The sequence below is a fragment of the Cucumis melo genome, chromosome 2 (assembly GCF_025177605.1).
Source record: "Cucumis melo cultivar AY chromosome 2, USDA_Cmelo_AY_1.0, whole genome shotgun sequence".
Classification (NCBI taxonomy): domain Eukaryota; kingdom Viridiplantae; phylum Streptophyta; class Magnoliopsida; order Cucurbitales; family Cucurbitaceae; genus Cucumis; species Cucumis melo.
In genome coordinates this window covers 7,675,549-7,691,299 of record NC_066858.1, presented here as the reverse complement: position 1 = coordinate 7,691,299, position 15,751 = coordinate 7,675,549, and the positions used below count along the sequence as shown (strand labels likewise).

Genomic DNA, 15,751 nt, shown 5'->3' with positions numbered 1-15,751 from the left:
GGGCTGTACGTAGCTCCCTAGACGTAGTTAATATTAGCCGAACTGGGTTAACAAAGTTTCATGTGTTATTCTCCTTTACTGTCCCTCTAGCCATTACAACTGTTATTAGCTTTAGTATTAACTGGAGACTTAATTGATTATCTCATTGTTTTTTCAAAGACATAAAATATAACTCTGTTTTCCTTGAATTCCTTGATTTCAAATTCTCTATTAAAAATACCCTAAGTTTCTCGTTCAAACTAGGTATTTTAATCATACATTTAGAGGTAGGTCCCACAATTTATTACTATAGAACACAGTGAAATAATAACAAATGTTATTGAATGAGGTGGACTGACATTGTTATATAAGCATTAATTTATTAAATTTTACCGGGGATAAAGATGGCCTAAATTTTGTATTAGGCAGTTCTTATTATTCAAAGTTTGATGCATGAAACAAGGTGGAATCCGTGACAGTTTGGAATTGGAGAATTGAGAAGGCAGTGAGAAAGTAATTTGTTTTTCTTTTCATTGCAAATTTTCACTTTTTTCTTTTGTTTGGTTTCTTCTGACACATTAGCATTGCTTTCAGCCAAAAACTGCTTTGTATTTCTTTCCTCTGCATCTGACGTTCTCAGACTTGTTCTGACAGCTCGAATCACTAGTCCATGAAAATATGCAAAATACAAAGGTTATACTATGCGGATCTAGCATAGGCCCAGGAGGTTCGAACCCCCCTCAACTTTATTGATATTATATAATATATATAAAAAAAGCTACTTAATATCAATATTTACTATTAGCTTAGTGGTTTCTGTGATAGTCAGTTCCCTTTCCACCCAGGTTCAAATCTTACATATGTAATTTTTTATTCATATTTGGAAACCATTCGTATTAATTTTTAGGTGTATTTTAAACAATCCAAGAATTTAAACAAAATTGAATTTCTTCATAATTATTTTTTTTACTTAAGTTGATCTAAACTAACCCTTAGTTGGCTAAAGCAAAAAAATTATTATAATTAATTTGAAAATATTTACAAAATATAATAAAATTTTAGATTATATTATTATTAGATAATAGACTTGTACGAATCTTTGATCAATATTGATAGACTTTAGGTCTTAACTTAGTAAGAACTAATAAGTGAGTTTAGATTTGTCTACTAATTTGTAGCCATTTAATTTATATAGTTTATGATTCTTTGTTATAGAAAATATTATCCGGTTTGAATCAATTTCTGCATGCCTGGAGATCGACCAACTAATTGGGAAACATTTTGCTTCGTTAAACTATGAAAATTAAATTGTTACATAATAAAAGTTCACATTTAATTTTGAAAAAGATTTTTCATGATAGGGACTAGATTGTTATAAACTCCAAAGTATAAGGAGTAAATTGATATTTATTAAGATTTGAGAAGTGTTCGGAGGTAAAATGTGAATTATTATAGTTTTTGGTTATTATAGTTTGTGTTTAAGTTATAAATTATTTTAGTATGATTGGCAAACTTTTTAGTTTTAGAAGAAAATAGTAAACAACAAACGAAAAAAAATCATCAATGTAAAATAATAAAAACCATAACAAAAAAATGGTAGGGGTGTTCAAAAAATGCGGTTCGGGTTGGAAATTATTTTTTAAAAAATATTTCAGGTTGGATTGAGTTATAGGTTTTAGTAAGTACCCGATCAACATGACCCAACTCGAAAATTATGGGTTCGGTTGGGTTGACTCTTACACATTGAAACGATAGATTTTAATTTTTGCCAACTGTATGACTTTAGGCTAGTCCATAATTTACCTTCAATCCGATCCAACCCGGTTTATATATACTCCTAAAAAACGTAGTAAATTGAAAATTTTGAAGTAGAGTTTTAGTGTATAATTAATTGAAGGTTTCTAAATAATATTTATTGTAGCAAGAAGATGTTATTATAGGGTCCGTTTGGTAACGTTTCTGTTCCATTTTTCTTGTTCCTTGTTACTTATTTTTTTAGAAAAAGAAACAAGAATTTGTTTGATAACTGTTTCTGTTTCTAAAAAAAATAAACAAAAATAAAAATGTTTGATAACTGTTTCTTATTTCATAATTTTCTTCGAGATTTATTTTTTATTTTATTTATGTTATTTTATTCACATCTAATTCAATTAAATATTCAACAAAAATATATGTGCTCCATTAAACATAAAAAATAAAATTATCAAAAGTTTATTCATTTAATACAAAGAAGTACCGGTGAACAAATAAAAATAATAACATAAACATAAAATTGTATCTGTCCTTCAAATGTTGCCCAAATTTGATTGACAGTATCATCTCTCACTCGGACCATTTCTCTTAGATGATGTCGACTTATTTCTTAATCCATCAATTTCAACAATCTCATCGATATTTTGTGACATATATAATGTAATTTTAATTTTAAAGTAAGTTATTATACCTTCAATATTCAGAATTGAAAGAAACAAAATAAAAGTTAACCTTTAACTTTGCTACCTATGATAATTTAGAGAAAAATCCAAAACGAAAACTTAGATTCACGCAAAGAGGAAGACAAAAACTATGGATCCGGAAAAGAGAAAGAGTCCGACTTGTAGAAGAAGACAATGAGAGGTGAAGAGGAAGACAACGGTGTAGAGAAAGACTATTTATTTGTGAAAGACGATAGAGATAAGAGGAATGAAAAGAAAATCAAGTAGAGAGGAAAATGGAAAAAGAAAAGGAAGCCAATAAAAAATAATTGAGAAAAAGAAAAAAGAAACCAATAAAAATAATTGAGAAAAAAGAAAAGGAAACCAATAAAAATAACTAAGAAAAAGGAAAAGGAAAAAGGAAACAAATAAAAATAAATTAAGAAAAAAGAAAAGAAAACTAATAGAAATAATTGAAAAGCGGAATGGAATAAACCATTTTTTTTGTTTCCAATAATTCTTTATAAAATGGAAAACGTTTCTACTTCTTTTGAGAATGAAAAACAAGGAACGTTATCAAACACTTCTATTTCTTTAAAAAAATGAAAACAAAAAGAGGAAATAAGAAATGAGAACGTAACCAAACGGTCCATAGTCTTCCTTATTTATTGTTCCAAATGCCCACTAAATCTATGAAAATTTTAGGAACCAAAAGTGTTTTTTAACCTAAAATTTATGAAAATATCAATTATTATTCAAACATTGAGAGTTGTACTAATTTAAATTCTAAATTGTTAATTCTATTTAATTTAGATTGTCCTTTTGTAGATATATCAATTTACATCTTTTATTTTGTTATGTTTGGAAAAACATGGTGTGAGATTTATAATTATATCAATTCAAATCTATAAATATTCATAAAGTTATAATTTATGAACAGTTATAATTTATAAAAGTTATAAATGTTCATAAAGTTATATCAATTCAAATTTATAATTTATGAAAAAATCAACTCGTCCATTTTGTAAGATTAACATGTGAAAATGTACGTAAAAAATTCAATATGGGAAAATGTACAAAAATGCGAGGTATGAAATTGATGCATGAACAATTTTTTAAGGTAATTAAAATAAAAGGTTTAAATTGTGCTTATGAAAATTTATGAGTTTAAATATTAAGTGTCACACAACATTTGTCAAATAAAAACTAGAGGAGGTTTAAACTTAGGTAAATTTTCATAAATATAACAAACAGCTAAAATATTTACGACTCGTGTGAAAAAGCCCATAAAGTTAACAATTTTTTAAATATTTCAAGTTTGTCATTCCGTCTTTCTTTTCTCTTTTCTGCGGTTTTTTCTATCCTCTTTCTTCCTTTCCTCTTTTTTTTTTCGATGCGATTTCTTTCCATCATATTTCTTTTTTTCCTCTTTTTTTTTTACGTCGTTTAGATTTCTTTCCAAATCTGGTTTCTTTCTATCATCTTTATTTTTCTTCTCTTCCATTTTTTTGCTGCAATTTCTTTCCATCATCTTTCTTCTTTTCTTCCTCTTTTTTTTTAATGTTATTTAGATTAGGGTAACCAAATCTAAAAAATCGTGCATAAAGAATCTTGAAAAAAATCGTAGATCGAAGTAGCCAAATCTAAACGATCGTGTAAAAAAAATAAACGATTGTGTACCAAAAGAATTAAAAAAACTGTTTAACTAAATCTAAACAATTGTGTACCAAAGAATCTTGAAAAAATAAACGATCGTGTAAACAAATCTAAATAATCGTATACCAAAAGAATCTTGAAAAATTTGTTTAGCCAAAATTTCAAACACCACCACTTCCTTCAAAATTTCAATTCAACCTCCTTCCCCTCTCAAAATTCCCCCTCCCCCGGGCCTCCTCCTTCAAATATTCAATTAAACCACGCTCCTCCTCTTCAAATTCAACCTACACATTCAAATTTTTAATTCTTTAAGTCAATTTCTCAAATACATTTAAGAGTATTTGAGAAATTTTTAATTCTCCACATTTAAAATTCCAACTTCAAAAACCAGAATCTAATCTTAAACAGTATCCTAAAACTAATTCATCATTAAAATCCTAAAACTAATTTTAAAAAAAACTAAACTATTTAAATTGACCTAACCTCAACTAACATTTAAGGTTTAGGGTGTTAAACTTACCTCAAATAGGGATGTGCGGTGGTAGACGGTGGGAGAGACTTACGATACGCTTGCAACGGTATGAGTAATGGCCGTGATAGCTGATATTTTCTCCTATCTTCGTTTTGCCCGCCGAACTCTCCTATTCCTCTTTCTCTTTCTTTTCGGTTTTGTGTTTCACAAAATTGAAATATCTTTTTTATATGAGAACTCCCGACGCAGCACTAAAACGTCGGGAGCTCCCTTTACTCTTGACACCATTCTCGAAAAATCACTAATGTCTTCAGGAGCTCCCTTTAAACCCAACGCCATGCAGGAGGCGTCAGGAATCTCTATCTGACATAATTAATGTTTGAAAATCTTTGACTGAGAGTTTCTGACGCATGCATGAGGCGTCGGGATAAGGTAATTATTCTCGACGTCCTACACCAGACGTCAGAAATATGGTCTTGTTTTTTGATTACTCTATCACGATGTCGAGAAAAAGGTAATAATAATATAATATTTTTTCCTTTGCTCGATGCGTGAAAAGTGGCATTGAGGGAAGGCGTTTGTCCCGACGTTATTTCTTTCGATGCCTTTTTGTGCGTCAGAAAAACCTCGATTTCTTGTAGTGAAAATCTAAACGATAATGTACCAAATTTGGGAAAAAAATTGTTTAGATTTGGGGTAGTCAAATCGAAACTATCATGTAGTCAAATTTAAAAGACAAAATCTAAACGATCCTGTAACAAAATCTAAATGATCGGATAACCAAATTAAACGATATAATTGAAAAAATAAATCGTTGACCGTGTACCAAATAATAGCCAAATCTAAATAATCGGGTACCAAATATATTACGCGCGTTGTTGACAACGTGGTGAATGAGGCATTTTTGGTATTTTCCATTGTTGGTCTGTGGGGTTTTTCCGTTTTCGGAATTGTTCTATACACCGTAAATATTTTGCTACTTTTTTATACTTTTTGAAAAGACCTCTTAAACTTAATTCTTTTAAAGGTATAATTGGTTTTAAATTATTATACTTACTATTGAAGAAAAAACATATAAAACACAAAATTGGTAATTTAGGAATTTATTAGACACGAAATTAAAATTTTTAAATACTTTTCAATATTCATGAACTATATTAGGCACAAGATTAAAAGTTTAACGATCCAAATAAACTTATAATTTAGTCAAATAAAAAGAAGAAAAGATAATTTCTATTTCAAATATGAATGTGTATTAAATATTGTCTACTAAAATTCTAAGGAAAGAATGTAATTGGTTAAATACAGGGATAGGGATTTATAAGGGAGAACAACTATTTATACTCGTATGAGACATTTCAGATTGAAACAAAAAATAAAACTATAGGAGTTTGCATGTCTATGGCGAGTAATATTTGCTTACACATTAGTTACAAATTATAATAGGAGGTAGCATACTTTCCAATGGTGAGTATTTTTGTTAGTTGAAAATTTTTAGTGAGTTATTTATGAAAACATTTGAGTGTAGTAGGGTTGAACTCATGATCTGTGCGGCCCATGCTGCACCCAATAAAATTCTAACACATGGTTCTTTTTTTTTTTTTTTTTATAAAAAAAGTCATTTTTTATTTTATTTTTGTATGGTAGAGAAATGAAAATATATGATAGCTAAATACCTGTAACGATCCAACTCCTTATATTAAGCAGAGGTTGCTACTAATAAAAAGGAAAATAAAATTTCTCAAATTAAAGTAGAAATAAAACAAAGCCTCAAATTACTCATTAAAATTTGAAAACAAATGTATATAGATATAAATTAAAGATAAATAAAATAAAATCCTAACTCAGGTCGTACCTAGTTTTAAAAGGAGAAAATTAATAAAACAAATACATAAATACTGAAATCTGAACAAATAACATAAGGCGGAAGCAAAAGTGTTCTCTATGGCTCGCTACGGTCACTTCTTGTCATTCGCCAGCTTCCCCCTGCCCTTACCTCTACCTCTGCCTATAAAATTAAACAAGAAAGAGTGAGTATAAATATATACTAAGTAAGGAACCCACTACTAGTTCCGTTAGGTGCTTGTTAACTTCCTATTAGAGTCCTGTAAGGTAGTACCCAAAAAATCGCACGTTTCCGAACACGTGCGATCTGTGATCCTGTAGGAACATTTCTGGTCTTCAGTGAACCCAGAGGAACACCTAGGACAAACTAGTCTTTAGTATACCTAGGGGAAATACTAAGACAATTGGGCTGTGAGTGATCCCGTCGAATAACTCATAATCATGTCTATGTCATACTGAACTGGTGATCCCGTCGAACTATACAGTCATAGAAAGGTGGTGATCTAGAGGGAGATCTCGTCCAACTATACAGTTATAGAAAGGTGGTGATCCAGAGGGAGATCCCGTCGAACTATACAATCATAGAAAGGTGGTGATCCAGAGGGACACCTATGTGGGTACGACTCTAATAAGTAAAGATAACAGTACACCCTATTTGTAGCATGAACATATCATCACATCATCATAAACATGACATAAGTATCAATCATAGCATTCGTATACGAATATTATCATCATAAACATATCTTAATCGGACCTATCAATCATCATAATAATGGAATAATCCTGACTACCAATCACCATACACATGATCATATTATGCATACCAACTACATCAAAGTATAATAGAAGAATTTCATGCAAGCTCTCACTTCAATGCGAAGGTCTAGTAGGAGAATCTCTTAGCTAGAGATTAGCTTAACCAAATGTAATCCTAACAGCATGGTCAAGCTTCCAAAGAATGAATCCTAAATAGTAGGGGTAAAATACTAAGTAAATAACTCAATTTGTAGTTAATTTAGGATCCAAAATTCTGGTTACTTCAACTTACCCAAAATTGAGGTCGAACTCGACTTATCCTTGGTTGGAAAAAATTCACAGCTCAAACTTCCAGATAAAGTCTAACTAAATAATCCAAAATTAATTTAATTAGGGTCCAAAAATTAATCTTTGATGGGTATGCCAAAACCCAAATCAAACTTACTAAAATAGGTGAAAAACGCAAAAAATAAGCTAGGTGGCTCAAAATGGCTTGGCTGGAAGGGAAACTAGCTAGGCGGCTCGGCTGAAGGACAGGGTGGCTCACGACTCGCGGTTGGAGGCAGGCGCGCACAAGGAGGCTCCCCGTGGCTCGGTTCTAGCAAGCACGCGGTGCGAGACAGCTTGGCAAAGGTGTGGCTCGGGTCTAGCAGGCGTGCGATGCGGGCCGGCTCAACGAAGGCGCGATTGACTCACGTGGGGATGGGGTTGACCGACGACAAACGTGCGGCTTTCTACAATCGGCATGGACGATAACTCTTCGAATACCATGGCGACACCCGCAATGGTGAGATGGAGGTGGACGACTGAAGGCTCGAGTCAATGGCTACCTTCAACGATGATCGACGGAGGGGACGAGCGGCTTGCTGATGATGACGACAGAACGACTTACGGTGGTGATCGGGCGACGGAGCAGTGACGGGACGAGCGGTGAAGCTTACAATGGAGACGGAGACGGACAGTTGACGCGCTTGGGACGAGCGGCTTGCACGGATCGATAGACTAGCGTGGCAGTCATTGGTCGGAGATGATGGCGGCGGACTTAAGTGGTCATAGGGTTTTGAAAGTTAGTTTTTTTTTTTTTTTTTTTTTTTTGTGTTGAGGAAGAAGATGATGAAAAGACACCACACATCCCAAGGCTCTAATTAAAGAAAATGAATAAAAATATAAAATTAGTTATTATTTTCTTTTTTTTTCCTTTAATCTTTTCCCAAAAAATATTCACACACTCTCTCTTCGTTTAAAACCCACAACCCTTTTTAATTCAATCCTTCCTCTCCCTCCTATCAAATCACCTTTAACTAACCAAATAAAATATTTATCCATACAAAAATTATATCTTTTACATAATATCATTATTTCGATTTCAAAATCAATTAATTATATAATCATATATATAATTAACCAAATTTCTTCCAAATACCAAATCACTTAACACAACCAATTCAATTATAAATTCTAAACATTAAAACAATTAGATATTTTTCAAATATCTAATAAATTCCAATCTTCATAAATCAAATAATTCAACTATCGAACCAAATAACATCCAAAATTATAAAATTTTCAAAATTAAACTTAAAATTACTTACTTTGACCTGTTATAATACATTCTAATTATTGTTCTTTATTTATATACTAAAAACAATAGAAAAGCTAATCACAATTTCGTTAGTTAAAAGTCATCGAGTATAATTGGTCTATTAAATCATTGAAATCTAAGAAAAAGAAATAACAATTGAAATAGACAAAAGAAGGTGTGTTACTTTAAAGGTAGTCTCTAGTTGATTGATGCATCGATAACTATTTATTTTGAAAATTTGTAAAAATGTTATTGGCTCACCGTAAAGAAATATTTATTTTAAATAAGAGTAATGATTAGGTACAAGTGTACACCTTACCACCACACATATTTCTCTTCCTTTTTTAGCACAAATAATTTAATTTTATAGAAAAAGTTAAATGGTCACATGACAATATTTCATTGGGTGTAGCTTGGGATGTATAGAAGATGAATGTAACTTGACTGCACCCAAAGTTTTTACCTTTAGGTAATCAACAATGCTTGTGAAATCTATGAATACATGAAAACTCTTAAATGCTTTTAAAATAAAACTAGATAGTAATATGTTTGCACGTGAAATATCTCCATTTATTTTACTATACATGAATTTAAAGTTACTTTTATGCCCCCAATAAGAATTAAATGAATAAAATATGAACTATCAACATTTTGTTTCTCTTGTTTTGATTGATTATTTAGAATCTTTTGTATCCATGTAAAAAATTGAACATATCTAGAAAATAAGGTGGTTTTCTATGATTGAAATCTTTCTTTGCCTGCGTCTGCGATTTCATTTCCTCTCCTCTTCGTCGACTCTTCTTCACCTCTTCGTCTGCAGACTCCGTCGACATCTTCTCTTCGTCTGCATCGGCGTCGGCATCAAATCTTCATCTTCATCTCTTCGCCACTCCATCGTATTCATCCTCCGATTACAGCTTCCTCAAGCTTTCTTGTAACCTTCAAGATCTTCAGATTCTCAGGTATTTTTGGGTTTTTTTTTCTGTTTATTTGGTGTTATTGCCTATATAATCGGTAAATGTCTCTGTTTTGTGATGGGTTTTTCTTTCTTGGTTTAATCCCTCGAGTTTTTCTTTCTGTCTCTGTTCTGTTCTCTGTTTTTGGTTTGATCTTCGCTGTTTGGGGTTTCATGGTTTCAATTTTCTGTCGCTGCCTGTTAGTAATTGAGTTAAAAAAATTTCATGTGCAAATCAAGAATCTGATATGAATGGTATTAGAAATGAGTTAGAGTATTAAGGATACTAACAACTAGTTAAGGAGTTTGTTGGGGAAGTTTGGTTATGAATACAATGAGAAGGGAAGAAAGAATATTGACAATATTTTTTGAAAGAATTGGGGCTCGAGAATATCAAGATTGGGATTGTTAAGTACCTTGTACTCTTGGTTTATCTTGTAATTCCATTACTGTTGATCATATTTGGGTTCTATCAATTTGGTATCAGTATGTTGATAGATATCTGGTCGTAAGAACTAAGAAGCAGCCCAAAATTAATGACTGAAGAAATTTTCCAAATTACCTTCATTTCTAAGGTGGCTGTAAAGTCTCCCGAACTCTGCCGTTTCTGCTTCGTTTGGGGTTTCATGGTTTCAATTTTCTGTCGTTGCTTGTTAGTAATTGAGTTTAAAATTTTAAGTACTGAGGAAAACACCAAATAATTGATTTTTTTCAACTGATACTAATTCTTGTTCAAGAGTGTTTCTAATTCTAACCATGTAGAGATAGAGAAGAATATTTAGGAATAATAAGTATACTATAAAATTGAAGGGAATCTATCGTCTTCCTTATTTTAGTATTGAGTTATTCAAAAACAAGTTTCTTAACTAAAAAAAATCTAATTAAGCTAATGTGAATAAGTGCCAATGTAAAAAATCAATTATTGAGAAAAAAACTGTTTAGAGTAAATTTTGAAAATATTTCCAGAACCATTTTAGATTAATTGTGAAATACTTCATTATGAAATACTATAAAATTGTGAACCATTTTAGAATTGAAAATAATGTCCATTCAAAGATCAAACTTTGTTGGATTTCAAAAGTCACTTCTTCATGGTCACTTTCTGGCTTTTTCAGTTTTCACTCTTATGAATTAAGATATAGCTAGCTTGGTTATACCTACTGAAAATACACCTCAAAAGAGTTTATTGAGCTAAAATAGTTAATTGAAAATACACTCAAAGAGTTTAAGAAGCTAAAATAATAAATGAAGTCTTCCAAGTACTTGCCAAACTGTGTTATTAACAACAATTTTATTCCCAACTTCAAACCTGCAAGTGTTGACCTCCAAACCTTATTCATTGTTTAAAATGGTAAATAATTTACCTTATTCATTGTTTAAAATGCATGAGCTTCTGTGTGAATCAATTATTGATTTGAGTGTTTTTTTCCTATGTGTTTTGTTTGATGATTATTAGGATGACTTCATTCTCGGTAGACGAGACTTCAAATCAGAGTTGTTCTAGTCCAGTGTTAGGAAAAAGAAAACCGGTTAAACCACCATCATCGGTATGGGAACATTTTATAAAAGTAGAAGGATGTGATCCTAAATATCCTAGGGCTGCTTGTAAACATTGTGGGACTTCATATGCTTGTGATTCCAAAAGAAATGGTACCACTAATTTAAAAAGATATTTAGAGAAATGTAAGATGTATGTAAATCCATTGGAAGATAATGTTGAAGGAGAGGGAGATTCTGAAAGTAGTTTGATGGTTGCATCATTCACTCAAGAAAATTGTAGAAAAATGCTTGCTAGGATGGTTATCTTGGATGAATTTTCATTTAAGTTTGTAGAAAGTGAAGGGTTTCACCAATTTTATCGGGCATTAAATCCAAAGTTTGTGATTCCAGCAAGAGTAACCGTTGCAAAAGATTGTTTTCAAATGTATATGAAGGAGAAAAAAAGTTAAAAAATGCATTAACTCGAAGTGGCCAAAGAGTTTGTTTAACAACGGATACGTGGACTTCTGTGCAAAATATTAATTATCTGGTTATAACGGCTCATTTCATTGATGATGATTGGAACTTGCACAAAAGAATTTTGAACTTTTGTCAAGTAGCTAATCATAAAGGAGATACCATAGGTAGAGCCATTGAAAAGTGCTTAGAAGGTTGGGGTATTGATAGGCTCTTTGCTATAACGGTTGATAATGCGAGTTCAAATGATGCAACCATTGCGTACTTGGTTAAAAAGTTTAAAGGCAGAAATGAGTTGGTGTTGGATGGTGAATTTATTCACATTAGATGTTGTGCCCATATTCTTAATTTAATTGTTAGTGATGCCTTAAAAGATTTGCATGTGTCTATCATTCGAATCAGAAATGTTGTGAAGTATGTTAGGTCATCTCCTGCTAGATTGCAAATATTTAAAGATTTTGCTAAAGAAGATAAGATGTCAACAAAAAATTGTCCTACAATGGATGTTCCGACACGATGGAATTCTACTTTGACTATGTTGGATAGAGCAATTAAGTGTCAAAAGACTTTTGAAAGATTAGAGGAGCGTGACCCTAGTTATTTACCAAAGAATGATATTCCTACTACTGAAGATTGGGATAATGCAAAAGTGTTTGTAAAGTTCCTAAAGACTTTTTCAGAGGTAACAATGAAGTTTTCTGCATCTATGTCTGTGACTTCAAACATATTTTTTCATGAACTTTGTTTGATCCAAGAAATAATTCGTGAATACTCATCGTATGAGAATGCATTATTGAGTCAAATGACATTAAGCATGCAAACAAAATTCAACAAGTATTGGGGTATAACTACAAGTGAGAAGACCAATTTATTATTGTATGTTTCTGTAGTTCTTGACCCTAGGTACAAGCTAGCTTATGTGAATTATTGTTTTAATGAATTTTTGGAGGAAGATTGTGCAAAAATATGGATGAATAAGGTTGAAGAAGCATTTCGTCGATTGTGTGATGATTATTATATGAGAATGTCAAAAGAAAAATATTCACAAACACAATCATGTACACCTATCGAAGGATTTGGCTTTCAAAGTCAAAGTGAAATACCTTCTATCTCATCTAGTGGATCTTATAAGGCACGTGCTACTGTTCATGATAGATTTAAACAAAGTAACAAAACATGTCTAGATGATGCTAAAACAGAGGTAGCTCGTTATTTGGATGAGACTCGTATAGATTGTATGAGCGATGAATATTTAGATTTGCTAACTTGGTGGAAGGTGAATTCCTCTCGATTTAAGATCATTAGCCAAGTAGCTAAGGACATCTACAGTATTACTATATCAACTGTGCCTTCTGAGTCCGCCTTTAGCACTGGAGGACGGGTGTTAGATTCTTTTCGAAGTTCTTTAACTTTTCAAACTGCACAGGCACTCATTTGTGCTCATAATTGGATTCAGTCTAAACCTTTGAATGACATGATTGAAGAAATTGACGGGGCTGAAGAAATTGATGAAGGTAATATTCTTTTTGAAGTACGTATTTAAAATTTTTAATTATCCCATATAAGCTAACTGTTTGTCATTTTGATCTAGAATTTATAAACATAGGAAAGGAGATGGAAGCTGCATTTGAGAATTTGAATAATGACTCTATGGTTTAAATCCCTACTCTCAAATCTTTATTTACATTTTTTTAAATTGTTAACTTGTTAAATATCGAATCTTGTTTTTTTAGAGTCTTAAAGCACAGTGATGGAAGCACTTCTTTAAGAATGACAGAACCAGATCCCAGGTATTTGTGATTCAAATTTTCAAACTAGTCAAACAATTTATGATGACAATGATTTCATTCATTAACTGTGTAAGTTTTAATGTTGCATCAGTGGGATGTTCTCTCGGATGGCAATCCAGTTCAAGAGGTTGCTCACATATCCAACGGTGTATCCAATTCAACACTATTTTTGGATCGCTGCTCCACAACTGTTTGGGTCTTACATAACATTAATACATTGATGAGATGTGGGAGTGTTTGTGGTGGCAAAATTGAATCTGGGGGTTAGTTGGGAGCTTTGAATGTGCTAAACCATTATTTACTATTATTGCCAAAGCAAAGCTCCTGTCATCCCACTCCCATTTTACAGCCAATATTGTTGTTGTTGTTATTAATTGGTTTTGTTTAGTTTAGTTTTGGGAGGAACTTTTCATGTTCTATATCATAGCTTCTATATCACGTTCTATATTCTGAACAATATTGTTTAGCTTTTTGCTGTGTAAGAGATTGGTTTCAATTGTCATATCATTTCAGAATATGATTGTGCTTAATTAGAAAAACATATATGCAAGGGGATGGTTTAGAATTGTGTCAAACCTTCTAGAAAAAAAACCATTATGATTAAACTTGAAAAAGTGCAATTCTTTATTACTATATATTATTTTTCCGTAGCTTTAGAATAATGTTTTTGAATTGTGTATCTGAAGAAGAAGGAGGAGGAGGGGGAAAAAGAACGACCCGACCCGATCCATTCGACCCGACCCGAATATGGGTCGGGTCGGGTCGGGCTCTGTTTCAGATTTAATCCTGCATTTCGGGTTAGGTTGAAGAAAACCTGACCCGACCCGTATTAAAAGTGGGATAGAGAGTGAGAAGATGAAAGATTGCAAAATTGAGAGTTGTTGGTTAATTATTAATTAACATATTAAAAAAATTACAGTAAATCAAAGAATTATAAATATTGCCATTAATTATGAAAAGATGAGTTAATATTAGTATTTATGGTTGAAAGAGAAAAATAAATAAAGAGAAAGTGAGAGGGCATACAAGGAAAGAAGAGAAAAATGAATCTCACGTAAAAAAATAACTTAATTTAATAAATTAGAATAATAATTGAGTTGACAAAAATGTCACCAAAGTAATTTTGGAGAACTTTATAAATGAGAAGGTAAAATTAGTATAAAAAATTTCTCTAGTTCCTACCTTTTACATCTACCATAGGTATATACTTTAGGTATTTTAACTTTTATATATATATATATATATGTATGTATGTATGTATGTATATATATATATAGCGTTTTTAAAAGAGTAATCGTGATGAATAGAGAAAAAAATAAAAAAATTGAAACGAACAAAAAGGTTTAGATAATGAATTTCGATAAGTTTTACTATATTTCATAAATAGTTTCAATTTTATATATGCAATTTTGTAGGTGCTAACCTAAAACTACTTCCTCCAAAACAACAAAAATGACTTAAAACTACCTTTTTTTTTCTTCTTAAAAGGGGCATCCCAAAATTCCAATCTCACTCTTATCAAAGCAATGAGTTAAAGGTTTCTTTATTCATCTTTTAACTATTCTCACTCACATGTGTGTATGAAAACAAGGTGCGCACGCGGAAAAATATTAAAAAGATTGTTCACGGCTGAAGGTTAACAAAAAATTGATTGCAGAAGCTACATGAATGATGAGGTAGTATGATCTTATGTCTATAAGATCAGCATATTGATCTAAGTTGATATTGTTGATGAGTAATGAAAAGGACGAGACAGTGGTCTGTGTGGTCATAGTAATCTTTAGAATTATATAAAGATATCGTCGAAAACATTCACTCATGCATTTAGGGGGAGCCTGAAGTCTGAAGCTAAGAAGCATGTTATTTAGTCATACAGTTGAACAAAGTTTATTTGCTGTTTTGATGTATGTTGACTAAAATGAATCTTAATAAAATTATTCATCAGGGCTGTCCGCAGCTCTCCAGACGTAGGCAACATTGGCCGAACTGGGTTACCAAAGTTTCTTGTGTTTTTCTATTATGCTGACCCTCTAGCTATTACAACTGTCATTAGCTTTAGTATTAATTGAAGGTTTATTTGATTATCTCACATTGTTTTTTCAATTGGTATCAAAGCAAGGTTGCTAGATCATGGAGATAATCAGAAAGGGACCATCAGCTTCTCGTCCTCCTACACTGGATGAAAAAAATTACTCATATTGGAAGCCTCGTATGATATTTTTTATTAAAACATTAGATGAAAGAGCATGAAGAGCTCTCGTGGTTGGTTATGAACCTCCGATGATTACTGTGGATGATGTTTTTTCAGTTCCGAAACCTGAAGTTGATTGGACTGATGCTGAA

General features: G+C 31.7%; 1 protein-coding gene and 1 long non-coding RNA gene across 2 annotated transcripts; both read left to right on the top strand.

The window, feature by feature from the left end:
- The first annotated feature begins 11,350 nt into the window (after window positions 1-11,350).
- Window positions 11,351-13,087, top strand: LOC127148201 (zinc finger BED domain-containing protein RICESLEEPER 2-like). The gene is made up of 3 exons (XM_051081446.1): window positions 11,351-11,586; window positions 11,739-13,001; window positions 13,045-13,087. The coding sequence occupies exons 1-3, from the start codon at window positions 11,351-11,353 to the stop codon at window positions 13,085-13,087; spliced, it is 1,542 nt and encodes a 513-aa protein (XP_050937403.1).
- Window positions 13,088-13,189: 102 nt separating this feature from the next.
- Window positions 13,190-13,839, top strand: LOC107991088 (uncharacterized). Its single transcript, XR_001762958.2, has 3 exons — window positions 13,190-13,271; window positions 13,352-13,408; window positions 13,500-13,839. It is a non-coding gene; the product is annotated as an uncharacterized LOC107991088 (long non-coding RNA).
- Window positions 13,840-15,751: the final 1,912 nt, after the last annotated feature.

Excerpts from the sequence above, each read along its gene's own strand:
- LOC127148201 (XM_051081446.1), top strand. The coding sequence starts at position 11,351 with ATGTATGTAAATCCATTGGAAGATAATGTTGAAGGAGAGGGAGATTCT. Across the intron at positions 11,587-11,738 it reads GCAAAAGATTGTTTTCAAAT|AATTTTGAACTTTTGTCAAG; the intron begins GTATATGAAGGA and ends CTTGCACAAAAG. Across the intron at positions 13,002-13,044 it reads TTTAGCACTGGAGGACGGGT|GCACTCATTTGTGCTCATAA; the intron begins GTTAGATTCTTT and ends CAAACTGCACAG.